This window comes from Bos grunniens, chromosome 29 (genome assembly GCF_055505025.1).
Source record: "Bos grunniens cultivar Pamir isolate PY7600 chromosome 29, Bosgru_T2T1.0, whole genome shotgun sequence".
Lineage (NCBI taxonomy): Eukaryota > Metazoa > Chordata > Mammalia > Artiodactyla > Bovidae > Bos > Bos grunniens.
Genome location: NC_141193.1, coordinates 13,833,216 through 13,847,881, shown reverse-complemented (window position 1 = coordinate 13,847,881; position 14,666 = coordinate 13,833,216). Strand labels below are relative to the sequence as shown.

Sequence of the window (14,666 nt, the reverse complement as noted above, 5' to 3'; positions counted from 1 at the left end):
GGGACCCTTCCCTCCTGGGCTGAGGAATGAGGAGGGCATGCCCCATTCCCAAACTTCCTGGGACTGACCAACTTGGAGAGAGCAGTGTGCCTGTAGGGGAGGAGGGAAGGGACTGCTTCCATCCCTGTGTGCAGGAGTGGTAAAGCCTGGCCCCCAGCCAGAGAGAGACTGGCTTGCCCTCCCTGCATCCCCACCATGGTTCTCAACCCGGCCCATGGAATGGATCAGTTATTTCCTGGACGGGTCCTGGTGTGGGTTTTCCTTTTTAAACTGCCCAGGAAAGGCTAATGTGCAGCCAGGTGCCCTGCTGTAGACCGCTTACTCCCAACACTGCTTGGCTGAGGAAGCTGGGCCAGGAGACGACCTGGGAGGCAGGCCTTCTCCCTGGGGCTCCTCCCTCACACTTCTAGGCCCACAGGCTTCCCGCAGGGATGGGGCTACATGCACCCAGGCAGTGGTCCCCTGGCCCTATGGGCCCTCTTTCATCCCCTCTCCACCCTTGAGCTCGGTTCCTTATATCCCTGAATTCTGGTTCTGGTGTCAGATGCCTTTACAGGTGAGCTGCTTGTGGAGTGGGGATGAAGCAGAGGACGTGGCTCTTTCCTCCTTGATCAGGAGCTTCCCAGAGAGGGATCGAACTGAACACTTCGTCCTGTCCCTTGGCACAGCCAAATCAGCCCCCAGGGAAGTGGCCTTCTGGCCAGCCTCTATCAAGGAGGCGCTCTGGGATCGGGATCCGCGGGGCACTAGGACCCGGCGGGGCCGAGGGGCAGCCCGCGAGCCGCGCTCGCTCCCTCCCACCCTCCTGCTCCAGCTCCGGCTCCGCTCCATTGTCTGGGAACTGCAGCCGCCGGGCGGGCGGACCTGCGAACGCCCAGGCAACACCGGGGACTCACCCGGCCGGGAGATGCCGGGCGGACCGCGGCCACCTGAGCCGCCCGCCTAGTCCCCGCCTTCCTTGGGAAGGATGTGCGCCTGGATGGCGGGGCGCACGGCCGCGGCTCCCCGGGGGCCCCGCGGCCCCTGGCTCTGCCTCCTGGTGGCCTTCGCCCTGGACATCGTGAGAGGTCAGCGGGAGGGACAGGGCGGGGTGAGGGGCAGCCGGGCCCAAACTGAGGCCGGGGACGAGGGATGCTCGGGAGCCGGGAGTCTACGAGTTCTGGGACGAAGCCCCGAGCCGGGTCGCTCGGCAGCGTGCCCGGAGGGTGGAGAGGTCTCACCCCCGGGATCTGGCCCCCAGCCGCGGGCCTCCGTTGCTTCCCTCACTTGCATAACCTGGCAATTCCTTCCTGGTCCAGGACCAGCACGGTCCCCGGGCTCTTGCGCGTCATCCTCCCACCCTCGCCGAGTCCCCGCACCTTCCGCGAGCTTCCCCTCCAGCCGGGACGTCTAACCTGGTTGCCCCCTGCCTCGCACGCACCACCTCCCTAATTGGCCGTCCAGAGAGCTGTAGCCCTGTGGCTCCTAGCCCCCTGCCCTCTGCCCAGAACCTGAGAGATCCTCACTGCCTTCCCCCTGCGCCAAGGAGCTCTCTGACCTTGGAGTCTCCAGGGGTTGCCCCATCCATGCCTTACTGAGTATGGGGATCCCTGGAGGAGGGGCAGAGCCTCCCCTGGACCCCAGAGGTGGGAGTCAGGCTGCCCCTGGCGTGGACTGAGGCTGCTAGGTGGATGATGCCAGAGAGAGCGGGGGATAGTGAGACATTTTCTGCCCCCGCCCCCCTCCCTCACAAGAGAGCTGAACTCTGAGTGATGGGAGTCCGTGGGAGTCAGGCCACAAGAGCATGTTGTAATTATCCAGGCAGTGGAGTAGACAAGAGGACCAGAAGCCAGGGTCTGACCCCAGGGAGCCACAGTCACTCACCTGTTACACTTGGGGAGGGGGGAGTGAAGCTTCTCACCACAGGCTGCTTGGAGGGAAGGGTCTTGAAGGAGGTTGAAACCATCCAGTCCCCCAGCCCAGCAGTGGGGCTGAGAGTGAACTGGCTCTAGGGCTCCTTTCAGCCACCTGCTCCCCTCCCTGGGGACCCAGCAGGAGCCCTAATAACCCCTCACACAGAGAGAAGAGGAAAGGCTTGTCACATCTATTATGCAGCAGCAACAACCCCTCCTCCAGACAATGTGCCACCGGTTTACAAAGCCCTCCTCTGGCTACCATGTCACTAAATGCTCCTTCTACAGGTGAGGAGCATACTGACCCAAGCTTCATCAAGGCAGAGTTAGGACATAAATGCAGGTCTCCAGGTTCCCAGAGGGCTTCCCTTGTGGCTCAGCTGGTAAAGAATCCTCCTGCTGTGTGGGAGCCCTGGATTTGATCCCTGGGTTGGTTTTCCAAGGGAAGATCCCTTGGAGAAGGGAAAGGCTACCCACTCCAGTATTCTGGCCTGGAGAATTCCATGGACTATAGTCCATGGGATTGAAAAGAGTCAGACAGGACTGAGGGACTTTTACTTCAGGTTCCCAGATCATCCTCTCCAGGAATGGGGGATTCTGGGATGAGTGTGACAAGCCCCCTGGTCAACAGACAAGAAAACTGAATCAGAGGAGGAAGCCAGGGTGAGAGAGCAAGCAATCAAGGAGGGCTTCCTAAAGAAGGAGGCAACATTCACATTCAAGGAGGAGGGAGGCGAGGACTAGAGACCTATACAGTCTAGGGAGTGAAGCCCGCAGGGGCGCAGTGGAAAGCATCCCAGGGTGGAGAGAGGGGGAGGGTGGAGAGACAGGGTGTGTAATGGTGGGTAGCTGGGCTCTTTGACTCCCAACTCTACCACGCTTCAGATATGGAACCCCAGGCCAGTCCCTGAACCTCTCAACTTCATTTTCTACAACCATAAAATGGCATTAATAGTAATAAACCTAGTTCTCAGAGCTATTACAGAACACGGAAGCGTTAACATATGCACAGCATTTAAATAGTAACTTGCACATAGATAACTTTCAAAAAATTATTATTAAGGCTAGCTAGAGGGGTCCTTTGCCCTTTTGAGTGTTGACTACTTTGACTCTCTCCCCAGGCTTCCGTAGGGTTCCTGCCCTCTACCCCATTCTGGGCTTGTACTCCAATACCCGGTTGGGATGGCATAGAAAGGAGCAAGTTTGGGAAACCAGTGCAAGGTTGCCATGGTGATGACACAGTGGCAGCGAGGGTGGATGCCCAGCCAAGTCTTGCCAAGGACCCAGGGGGCAGAGGAAGGGTCTCTAATTCTACAAAGCTCACCTCGTCACCATCTTTTATTATCACATGGACCCTGTCTGGGGAGGGCTTGGTGTCACACAAATGCCTTGGTGTCAGAGGCAGGTAGGTAGAGGGCAGGAGCGGGTGGGGGAAGAGGAGACATTGAGAAGGTTCTGCTGGTGGGAGGAAGGCTTGGGTCTGTGGAAGGCAGGAGTGACTCAGAAGCTGGCAGTCAGTCCTGGATGGAGATTCAAATCCTGGCCCCTGCTACCTGTGAAATGGGGAGATCCCCACTCCAACATCCTGGGAGAATGGGACTCACAACCCTTTTCTTCCTTCACCTCCCATGACTGCTCTGCCCTGGGACAAAGCTGGGTTCAGCCCCTGCCCGCTCTAAAGCTGCCACGACCCCTACCCCTTCTCCCTCCTTAGTGGACTGTGACCAGGATCCCCTGGACCCAGTCTACCTGCCGGCAGCCCTGGGACTCCTGGATGCCCCTGAGCACTTCCGTGTGCAGCAGGTGGGCCGCTACCCCCCTGCCAACTCCTCTCTGGGCTCCCGATCTGAGACCTTTCTGCTCCTGCAGCCCTGGCCCAGGGCCCAGCCACTTCTCCGGGCCTCCTACCCACCCTTCGCCACTCAGCAGGTAAGGAGGTACCACCAGAGACTCCTGGGCTACTGGGACTCAGAGCCGAGGTCTGCTGTGTGTGGCTCAGGGCCCTTCCACAGCCCTAGCCGAGCTCCCCCTTTTCCAGAGGGGGAGAAGGAGACCCATCAAGGCTCTCTCTTACTAGCCTGAGATTTCGCTTCCCCCCACCCCCTGTTTTGTTGAGCACCCCCATTCTCCCTCCAGGTGGTCCCTCCTCGGGTCACTGAGCCACACCAACGGCCAGTCCCATGGGACGTGAGGGCTGTGTCAGTGGAAGCGGCTGTGACTCCAGCAGAGCCCCACGCCCGTGTCCTCTTCCACCTCAGAGGGCAGGATTGGCCCCCAGGGCCTGGCAGCCTGCCCTGCGCCCGGCTCCATGCCACACACCCAGCAGGCACTGCTCACCGAGCCTGCCGCTTCCAGGTGAGTGGGGGCTGCCACCTGGGTTGGCCCTGCTGCTGTGCCCACCAGAAGGTGATCCCAGAATAGGAAAGAGAGGGCTCACCACTTCTGGGAGGTTTGGGGGTCACAGACCACCCGATTCCATTCCTACTCTGCTAGCTCTCACAGGGCCCTGTTATTTGGGGCCCCTTGAGGAGTTCAGTCTATTGTACATGACTTTGGGCAAGTAACTTAATCTCTCTGAGGTTCAGTTTCTTCATCAGTAAAAGGAGATAATAGCAATTCTTACCTCATATGGAGCTGGAATAAAGAAATGAGATGAGGACTTCCCTGGTGGTCCAGTGGTTAAGACTCTGCCCTTCTAATGCAGGAGGCACAGGTTTGATTCTTGGTCAGGGAACTAGGATCCCACATGCTGTGAAGTGTGGTGCAGCCAAAACAAAACAGAAATAGTAATTAAAAAAAAAAAAAGAATAAATGAGACAGATGCAAGAATAGCTTTTGGCACAATGCCTGGCACAAGAGCAATCCCTCAGCGAGTGTTTATATTATTGCTAGTATTGCTTTTATTGTTGCAATTTCCCCTCTTTCGCAGCCTAGCATGGGATTCCACTGGGGAGAGGTGTTCTGTGGGCTGTGGGTTCTGAGAAGCCTGAGCTGTAGTCAGGGCAGTCCGGGGCATGATCAGGGGGAGGTATTGAGGCTGGTTCACTTTGGAATAAGAATGTTCCCAAAGGTAGAAAAATGGCCAATGGGACGTGTTCTAAGACCTAGCCTGTCGTGTCACCAGCTGGCGTGTCACCTGCTGGCGTCTCTGGCCCATGCTGGCCCTGTATTCGTGGACCCCTTCAGCTCTGGGTTTCCTGCCAGAGGGTGGGTGCTGGGGCTCCCCTACCCCACCACTCTGACCATGGCTGTTGTGTCTTGGCAGCCATCCCTGGGCGCCTGCGTGGTGGAGCTGGAGTTCCCTTCACACTGGTTCTCCCAGGGCTCGGCCACCCGGGCAGAGCTGGCCTACACGCTGGAGCCAGCAGCTGAGGGTCCTGGGGGCTGTGGCCCCGGTGGGGAGGAAGACCCCGGGGAGCAGGCACTCCCAGTGGGCAGTGTGGAGCTGCGCCCAGCGGACCCCCCACAGCACCAAGAGGTGCCCCTGGATGAGGCAGTGACTCTGCGGGTGCCTGACGTGCCTGTGCGGCCCGGCCAGCTCTTCAGTGCCACCCTCCTGCTTCGGCACAACTTCACAGCTGGTGTCCTGACCCTGCGGTGAGCTGCCTGTGTCCCTGGGGATGGGTCAGAGAGAGGGAACTTCTGCAGGAAGACTGGGCAGGTGCCCCCTCTTCTTGGGATCCTTATGGAATCCCTGACTTCTGCAAAACATGGGTCCATCAAACCCCCTCCAGTCTAGGCACTGGTAGCAGGCAGGACCCTGCCATTGGGCAGGATCTTGAACTTAGAATTGGAAGTAGGAAGCTCCCCTCCCCCCAGCACTTTTCTGAGACTCCTTGGTCCGGTGCGGCTAACGTTGCCCACAATTGTGTCTCCAGGGAGGGGAAACAGGAAGAGGACTTAGAAACTGGGAAATGTGGTGCCTGGGGGTGGTTAATGCTTGGATGCCCCAGGAGAGGTATTTGCCCCAGTCCCATTCATCTACATCTTTTCCCGCTGGCCACCTCACCATGGTCCTTAGCCTTTGGACAGAGTTGGTTCCTTCCCATACAAAGGCGCTCCTTTTCATGTACCTTTCTTTAGGAAGGCCTCCCCACTTCGCCCCAGCCATTCCCCCACCCCGCTGTTATTGTTTGCGTGTGTCCCACCCCTGTGTCTCTCCCTCTCTTCTGCTTACTGGCACCATCATTAGATCTTTCCTAGACTTAAAAGATGCCAAGCCCTGTGTCTCCACTCTGGAGCTCAGGATAGAGCAAGGCCCGGTTCCCCCATGTCCTGAGGGACCCCTAGTGGTAGGGAAGGGGGCTGCATGGACATGGACTGGATCATACCATACCCAGCTCTGCAGGGGCAGGGGTTAGAGGGTGGCTGCTGCTGCAGCGGCTGCTGCTAAGTTGCTTCAGTCGTGTCCGACTCTGTGCGACCCCAGAGACAGCAGTCCACCAGGCTCCCCCATCCCTGGGATTCTCCAGGCAAGAACACTGGAGTGGGTTGCCATTTCCTTCTCCAATGCATGAAAGTGAAAAGTGAGAGTGAAGTCGCTCAGTCGTGTCAGACTCTTCTCGACCCCATGGACTGCAGCCTACTAGGCTCCTCCGCCCATGGGATTTTCCAGGCAAGAGTACTGGAGTGGGTTGCCATTGCCTTCTCCGGGAGCCAGGGGAAATTCATCCTGTCACCAGGAAAGCTTTTTAAAGAAAATGGTATCTGTGTTGCTGGAGGCTTGAAGAATGAGCAGGTGAAAAGAGGAAGGGCAGGGACTTCCCTGGTGGTCCAGTGGCTAAGATTCCATGCTCCCAATGTAGGGGGCCTGGGTTCCATCCCTGGTCAGGGAACTAGATCCCTCATGCCACAAGTAAAAGAGATCGCAGGCTGAAACTAAAGATTCCACATGGCACAATGAAGATCGAAGATCCTGCATGCTACAATCCAGAACCTGCTGTGCTGTGCTTAGTCGCTCAGTCCTGTCCGACTCTTTGCAACCCCATGGAATATATAGCCCGCCAGACTCCTCTGTCCATGGGGATTCTCCAGGCAAGAATACTGGAGTGGGTTACCATGCCTTCCTCCAGGGGATCTTCCCAACCTAGGGATCGAACCCAGGTCTCCCACATTGCAGGCAGATTCTTTACCATCTGAGCCACCAGGGAAGCCCAGCTAAGATCCAGTGCAGCATAAATAAATAAATATTTTTTTAAAAAAGAATTAAGGAAGGAAGGGCAGACCAGGCTGAAGGCACAGCTTGAGCAAAGGCTAGAGGCAGGAAGGGGCATGGTGGATGTGTACTTTGGGAGCAGCTGAAGCTAAGGGCGCAATGGAGAGATGTCACAACCGAAGATGAGACTGGACCGACCAACCCTAGAGGGCCTCAGATGCCAGGCTAAGACTTGACCTTGTGGACCGTGGGGAGTCATAAGTGCTCTGTGAATGAGGAGAGCTGTGTGACAGACAGGACCTGCATGGAGATGGGTCCCCCTGGGTTGGAGGGTGGTGAGGAGAAGATTCAGACCAGAGCTCCTTATCTTCCTGCTCCAATCCAGCCCACACTTCAACATACACCACCCGACCCATGACAAATTGTACCTGTGTCCCCTCCCCCAGGATTAAGGTAAAGAAGGGGCTGCATGTGATGGCTGCTCGCCTAGCCCAGCCCACCCTCTGGACTGCCAAGCTGGAACGCTTCAAGGGCTCCAAGCACCACACCACGCTCATCATCTGCCATCGAGTCGGGCCAGTGGAGCCAAATTCCAGGTGGGTACTTTCTTTCCATGAGGGGAGGGATGGTCCTAGAGTGCAAGTGGGCAGATTTATGGGGCTGGAGGGGAGGAGGCTGCCACGCGGCCCCCTGTATTCACATGTAGTCAGGCACAAGAGCAGTCAGTCTCCTTCAAGGAAGCAGCACAAAACAGATATCTTTCCTTCACTCAGCTACTATTTATCCATCTTTTGGCACATGCCAGGTACAGTATCTGTGAGTCTTATTCCAGGTGACATCAACCTGTCCTGGTCACCCAGTCACAACCCTCACAGCCACTACCCCATCTCCCACTCCCACTACATGTGTTCATTTTTCCAGGCTGTTAATATTTCCCCCAAAGCCCAGCTGCAGTTCTTAAACACTTATGAACTCCTTATTCATGTCCTGTGTCTGGGTCAAGGCCTTGGACTTTGTAGCCTCTGTTTGAATTCTAGTTCTGACACTTTGTGGATAAATATCTTAGGCAAACCGGTGAAGCCCACCTCCCCCATTCCCACCCCAGCCTCTGTTTCCTCACCTGTGAAATGGACATAACAATGCACCCCTTATAGTTTATGAAAATAAGGTACTGCACAGCAAGTTTCTAGGCCAGTTTCTGGCACATAGTAGGTGCTTGATCAAAGGAAGCTGTGAGGTTCTTTATAATTCAGGGGTTGAGTGCCAGTCCTGGAAGTGAATCTTCTTCCTTGGTGTTTTATGCCACCCTGACAGCTATGGAAGGCAGAGGTTAGCAAGCCTCCCTGGGGTTGGTAAAGTGGCTACTTGGATCTTGAGCAGATAAGAACTGGGACTCTGGAGCCAGGATGGTTAGGTTTCATTCCAGCTCTGCCACTTTTCACTGCATGACCTTGGGCAAGTTATATAACCTCTGTACCTCGGTTTCCTCATCTGTAAAATGGGGATAATCATAGGACCGACCTCATCAAGACAGGAAGTGCTCATGACAACACCTGACTGCTAGCAAGCACTCAGATTCTCTCTCTTTTGGCCAGCAGCCCCCTTGAACTGTCCGAGTTCCTGTGGGTGGACTTTTTGGTGGAGAATGGCACTAGTGGGGGCGTGGCGGTCACTCGCCCTGTCACCTGGCAGCTGGAGTACCCAGGCCAGGCCCCCGAAGCAGAGAAGGACAAAATGGTGTGGGAGATCCTGGTGTCGGAGCGGGACATAAGAGCCCTCGTCCCACTGGCCAAGGTAAGGGGTCCACAGTTCTTCCCGGCCAGGCTGGGGGCGAAGAGGTGGAGAGCTTGGGGCTGAGCCTCTGCTGCACCCCCAGGCTGAGGAGCTCGTGAACACAGCACCGTTGACTGGAGTGCCGCGGCGCATCCCTGTGCGCCTTGTCACCGTGGACAGTGGTGGAGCTCTGGTGGAGGTGACAGAGCACATCGGCTGCGAGTCGGCCAACACACAGGTCCTGCAGGTGAGTGGCACGTGGGGGCTGTACCTGCTTGATGCACACGCAGTGTTCCTCCTTCCCCAATCAGGTCCCCAAGAGAACAGTTTCTTTTTCTTTTTTTCAATCTTTTGGCCACGCTGCACGGCATGTGGGATCTTAGTTCCCTGACCAGGAACTGAATCTGTGGACCCTGCATTGGCAGCATGGAGTGTTAACCACTGGACCACCCAGGGAGTCCCAGAGAGCAGCTGCTTCTTGATACCAGGGACCTCATGAGGGGAACCACAGCTCTGGTCCCACCAACTCTCTCCAGAGTCAAGTGGGAGCTGTACTACCCCAAAGCCCCAACTCAGGCATTTTCCCATTCATTACTACATTGGCAGATGAACTGACATGGGAGGGTTAAGAGCATGTACTTTACAGTGGGAAAGTTTTCATTTGAAACCCATCTTTGTTATCAACTAGCTGTGTGACTGTGGGCAAATCTCAACTTCTCTGAGCCTCTGTTTCCTAAGTTTTAAAATGAAAATATATTTTAAGGATGTTGTAAGAATTAAAAGCACTCTAAGAGGGACTTCCTGGGTGGCCCAGTGGGTAAGACTTCTCTTTGCAATGCAGGGGGTGTGGGTTTGATCCCTGGTCAGGGAGCCAAGATCCCACATGCCTCCTGGCCAAAAAACCAAAATATAAAACAGAGGCAGGATTATAACAAATTCAATAAAGACTTTAAAATGGTCCACATCAAAAAAGAAAAAAAAGGCACTCTAGGACTGTATTCAGCAAAGCAGGGGCTGAAACACCAGCAGCTGCTGCTGTTACATTTGTTGTTGTTCAGTCGCTCAGTCGTGTCCAGCTCTCTGCCACCCCATGGACTGTAGCACACTGGGCTTCCCTGTCCTTCACCATCTCCCAGAGTTCGCTCACTCATGTCTATTGAATCAGTGATGCCATCCAATCATCTCATCCTCTGTTGTAGAATAATTATCATTATTGGAGCCTTGAAATAATCTGTGAGGTTTAAAAAAAAAGGCAGGGCAACGTTTCCCAATCAAAGTTCTAAGAGGGGGAAGCCCAGAGGCTTTACTTCCTAAATCCTGGCTGCCTGAGTGAAGGTGTTCTTTGCTACCTGTGCCAGGTAGCATTATGTAAGTGGTTCCTACCTGAGAGTCCTTGGGTAGATAGGCCTGCCTTGCCCTTACCCTTTGTCTACCAAAGCACTAATGAGGAGCCAAACTTGTGCATTCAAACCCTTACCTGCTGGTGGAAAAATTTTGTTGTATGCAAAAAGCCAGTTTCCCCAACAGCCCCAGGTAAACTCAGGGAAGGGCGGTACTTCCCCGGGCAATGGATCTTGGCTGCATGGGAAAATCTCAGGGAAGCCATACCTTATAGTAGAATACAGAATGAATTTCAGCCTTACCCTTTCTTACGGGTAGGAGTCAGGAATACTCTCTGGTCTGCGCCTGTCCGCTGTGGCTAAGCCCACCCCCTGCCCTCTGCCCTTCCACAGGTGTCAGAGGCCTGTGACGCTGTGTTTGTGTCTGGCAAGGAGAGCCGGGGCGCTCGGGGGGTGCGGGTGGATTTCTGGTGGCGCCGGCTGCGGGCCTCGCTGCGGATGACCGTGTGGGCCCCGCTGCTGCCCCTGCGCATCGAAGTGACTGACACCACCCTCGAGCAGGTCCGAGGCTGGAGGGTACCCGGCCCAGCGGAAGGGTGAGTGGAGCCCTGGGGAAGCTGGCTGGCCTTGGCGAAGTCCCTCTGGGACTGAGCGTGCGGGGAGGGGGGCGGGATACCGCCATAAACCCGAATTGGCAAAACTGCCCTGTGGTCTGCGGTTCCTTCTGCCCCTTCCTGCCCTTCACACAGGTTCTGACCGCTGTTTGTAACTGCTGACCTCCACTCCTCTCTTCCTTCCCTGCCTCTTTAATAGTACATATCACTTTTAACACACCGCGTGATCAGGTTAATTTTGTTTGTGGTCTGACTATCCCCCTCCGCATTCCTCCCCTCGAAGGTGAGGGCTTTGTCTATTGTGTTCCCTGCTGTGTCCTCAAGATAGCACCTAGCTCAGTAACTATTGAGGGGATCCCCCCAGAGCCCAAGGGTGAGGGGGCCTCAGGCCTCAGGAATCTGTCCCCCCAGGCCCTCTAGAGATGGAGCACTAGTAGGTCTCCTCCAATAACAGAGCGTCCCTCGCCTCAGTTCAGTTCAGTTGCTCAGTCGTGTCTGACTCTTTGCAATCTCATGGACTGCAGCACACTGGGCCTCCCTGTCCATCACCAATTCCTGGAGTTTACTCAAACTCATGTCCATTGAGTCGGTGATGCCATCCAATCATCTCATCCTCTGTTGTCCCCTTCTCCTCCTGCCTTCAATCTTTCCCAGCTTCAGGGTCGTTTCAAATGAGTCAGTTCTTTGCATCAGGTGGCCAAAATGTTGGCGTTTCAGCTTCAACATCAGTCCTTCCAACGAATATTCAGGACTGATTTCCTTCAGAATGGACTGGTTGGATCTCCTTGCAGTCCAAGGGACTCTCAAGAGTCTTGTCCAACACCACGGTTCAAAAGCATCAATTCTTCGACGCTCAGCTTTCTTTATAGTCCACCTCTTACATCCATACATGACTACTGGAAAAACCATAGCCTTGACTAGACGGACCTTAGTTGGCAAAGTAATGTCTCAGCTTTTTAATATGCAGTCTAGGTTGGTCATAACTTTTCTTCCAAGGAATAAGCATCTTTTAATTTCATGGCTGCAGTCACCATCTGCGGTGATTTTGGAACCCCCCAAAATAAAGTCTGTCACTGTTTCCCCTCGCCTCATGCATAGTCAAAGAGTTCCAATTAGGAGCCAGAGGGGACTGAACTCAGCGCCAGCAGGTGGAAGGACCTGACCACTGAGGCGCGACTGTGGGCAGGGCTTGGATAACCTGTCCCCCCCTGGAGGCGGGGCCTCTCGTGGGCGGGGCCCTCGGCCAGCGAGGGGGCGGAGCCCGCGCTGACGCCCCTTCCCCGGGCCGCCCTTTCCCTCAGGGCGCCGGAGCCAGAGGCTGCGGGGGTAGAGGAAGCGGAGCGGCGCGCCCGCGGCTGCCGCCTGCAGTACCAGCGTGCCGGCGTGCGCTTCCTCGTCCCCTTCGCGGCCCATCCGCTGGACGGCGGCCGCCGCCTCACCCATCTGCTCGGCCCGGACTGGCTGCTGGACGTGTCCCACCTCGTGGCGCCGCACGCTCGCGTGCAAGACCCGCGCGTAGCCTCGCTGGAGGGAGGCTGGGTCCTGGTGGGTCGGGAGCCCGGTGTCACCTCCATCGAGGTGAGCAGACGCCCCGAAAAGGGTGTATGGAGGTGACTCCCAGAATATTAATGGGCAGGTGCGAAGAGTGTCGGAAGGGCCCAGAGTGCACCTGGGGAAGTATGAGCCCGGGGGATGGGGGATTGGGTCAAAATAGGGCGGCCGTGTAATGAATGGGGGCGAAGTCCTCAAAGTATGAAGGGCGGGGGTTGGGTGTAGGGGGCCAGGTCTTGAGAGAGGAGGGAACTGTCCCTTAGGAGTGGGATTGTGGTCCAGGTATGTATAAGGTGAGTGGTTGGGGTGCAGAAAGTGGGAAAGCTGCCTAGCTCATAAACCAGATCCCTCCGTAGGGGTGCTGGGCTCTCAGAGGGGAGAGGCTGTCTGTGGGTGATAACTCTCCCCCACTTCCAACTCCCTCTCACCCTCAGGTGCGCTCCCCATTGTCTGACTCCATCCTCGGGGAGCAGGCGCTGGCTGTGACGGATGACAAGGTCTCGGTGCTGGAGCTGCGAGTGCAGCCAGTGATGGGCATCTCACTGGCCCTAAGCCGGGGCACTGCCCACCCAGGGGAGGTCACAGCCACGTGCTGGGCGCAGTCCGCCCTTCCCGCCCCAAAGCAGGTGACACGCTGCGGGGTCAGGGGGTTGAGGTCGACATCTCCAGCTGGGGGTTGATAACCAGAGGGATGGGAGGTACCTCCACCCTTCACCTTAGGGTTTTCAGGATGAGGACGGACTCCCTGTAAGGTAGTGAGCACTCTGCGGCTGGTGGTGATCAAGCAGTGGCTGGCTGGAGTGTGGCAGTGGGAGGTTATTAGAGGGCTCTAACTGAGGACCCTCCTGATGACTCAGACCCTGAGCCGAGTAGCAGACAGGTGATTGACGCATGTCCCCTCTCTCCCTGTGTCTTGTCCCTCTCTGCCTGTGTCTGTTTTCTCTCTGGTCTCTTCTCCTCCATGTGGCCTGTGTCCGTGGGAGTGGTCTCTGTGTGCATGCGTGCGTGCGTGCCCTCGCATGTCTCTGCCCGTGTCTGTGTGCCCCACAGGAGGTGGCCCTCTCCCTGTGGCTGTCCTTCTCTGACCACACCCTGGCCCCCGCCGAGCTCTATGACCACCATGACCTGGGACTGTCCGTCTCGGCTGAGGAGCCCGGTGCCGTGCTGCCAGCTGAGGAGCAGGGTGCCCAACTCCGGGTAGTGGTGAGTGGGGCGGGCACCGAGGGGCTGCCCCTGCACGTGGCTCTGCACCCCCCAGAGCCCTGCCGCCGTGGCCGCCACCGTGTGCCCCTGGCCTCTGGCACTGCCTGGCTGGGGCTGCCCCCTGCTCCCACCTCAGCCCCTGCCCTCCCATCCAGCCCAGCTCGGAGCTCATCGCCAGCCCCAGGAGCCAGCGTGGGTGGAGGACGGTGGGCAGCAGGCAGCATGGGGGGCAGCGGGGATGTGAGGGGCAAGTTTGAGCAGACAGAGGAGGAGGCCAGGAAGGAAGAGGCAGAAGCTAGGGAGGAGGAGGAGGAGGAGGGAGAGGAGGAGATGGTCCCCGCCCCTCAGCGGGTCACTGACCTAGAGCTGGGCATGTATGCCCTTCTGGGCATCTTCTGTCTGGCCATCCTCATCTTCCTGGTCAATGGCGTGGTCTTTGTGCTGCGCTACCAGCGCAAGGAGCCTCCCGACGGTGCCACTGACCCTGCCTCCCCCCAGCCCCACAACTGGGTCTGGCTGGGCACCGACCAGGAGGAACTGAGTCGCCAGCTGGACCGGCAGTCTCCTGGCCCGCCCAAGGGGGAGGGGGGCTGCCCCTGTGAGAGTGGGGGAGGAGGGGAGGCCTTGACCCTGGCCCAGGCCCAGGCTCCTCCTACTGGGGCCACCACCAGCTCCTCGGGCACCCTGGCCAGGAAGGAAGCCGGGGGGCGGAGGAAGCGTGTGGAATTTGTGACGTTTGCGCCAGCGCCCCCGGCCCAGCTGCCCGAGGAGCCGGTGGGGGCTCCGGCCGTGCAGTCCATCCTGGTGGCGGGCGAGGAGGACATCCGCTGGGTGTGTGAGGACATGGGGCTGAAGGACCCTGAGGAGCTGCGCAGCTACATGGAGCGGATCCGGGGCAGCTCCTGACCCTTCCAGCCTGCCTGGCCCGGCGCCGTGGGCCTCCAGCCCGGGCAGCCTCCCGTTCATCCTCTGGTGCTTGTTGATCTGAGTCCTGCCTGGTCCCTTGCCGGGACTCCCGCCCAGGCCCCCTCTGCCCTGCCCCTTGTCATGGACCGTGGTCGTGAGGAAGGGCTTGTGGCCCTTATTTATGAGAACCATTTCATCCTAACGTCGGAATAAACTGAGAAGGAGACTCCAG

General features: G+C 57.3%; 1 protein-coding gene across 2 annotated transcripts; it reads left to right on the top strand.

Moving 5' to 3' along the window:
• Positions 1–778: 778 nt before the first annotated feature.
• TMEM132A (transmembrane protein 132A) lies at positions 779–14,665 on the top strand. 2 transcript variants are annotated; one of them, XM_086383064.1, is made up of 11 exons: positions 779–1,067; positions 3,607–3,821; positions 4,029–4,247; positions 5,158–5,489; positions 7,494–7,643; positions 8,646–8,841; positions 8,924–9,067; positions 10,554–10,756; positions 12,076–12,352; positions 12,760–12,951; positions 13,376–14,665. In XM_086383064.1, exons 1-11 carry the CDS (start codon positions 968–970, stop codon positions 14,432–14,434), a joined length of 3,087 nt encoding a protein of 1,028 aa, XP_086239190.1. In that variant the 5' UTR covers positions 779–967; the 3' UTR covers positions 14,435–14,665. The 2 variants fall into 2 exon arrangements, with proteins under 2 accessions (XP_086239190.1, XP_086239189.1); XM_086383063.1 differs by having other exon boundaries at positions 813–1,067; positions 8,643–8,841.
• Position 14,666: the final 1 nt, after the last annotated feature.

Excerpts from the sequence above, each read along its gene's own strand:
- TMEM132A (XM_086383063.1), top strand. The coding sequence starts at position 968 with ATGTGCGCCTGGATGGCGGGGCGCACGGCCGCGGCTCCCCGGGGGCCC. Across the intron at positions 4,248-5,157 it reads ACCGAGCCTGCCGCTTCCAG|CCATCCCTGGGCGCCTGCGT; the intron begins GTGAGTGGGGGC and ends GTGTCTTGGCAG. Across the intron at positions 8,842-8,923 it reads CCCTCGTCCCACTGGCCAAG|GCTGAGGAGCTCGTGAACAC; the intron begins GTAAGGGGTCCA and ends CTGCACCCCCAG.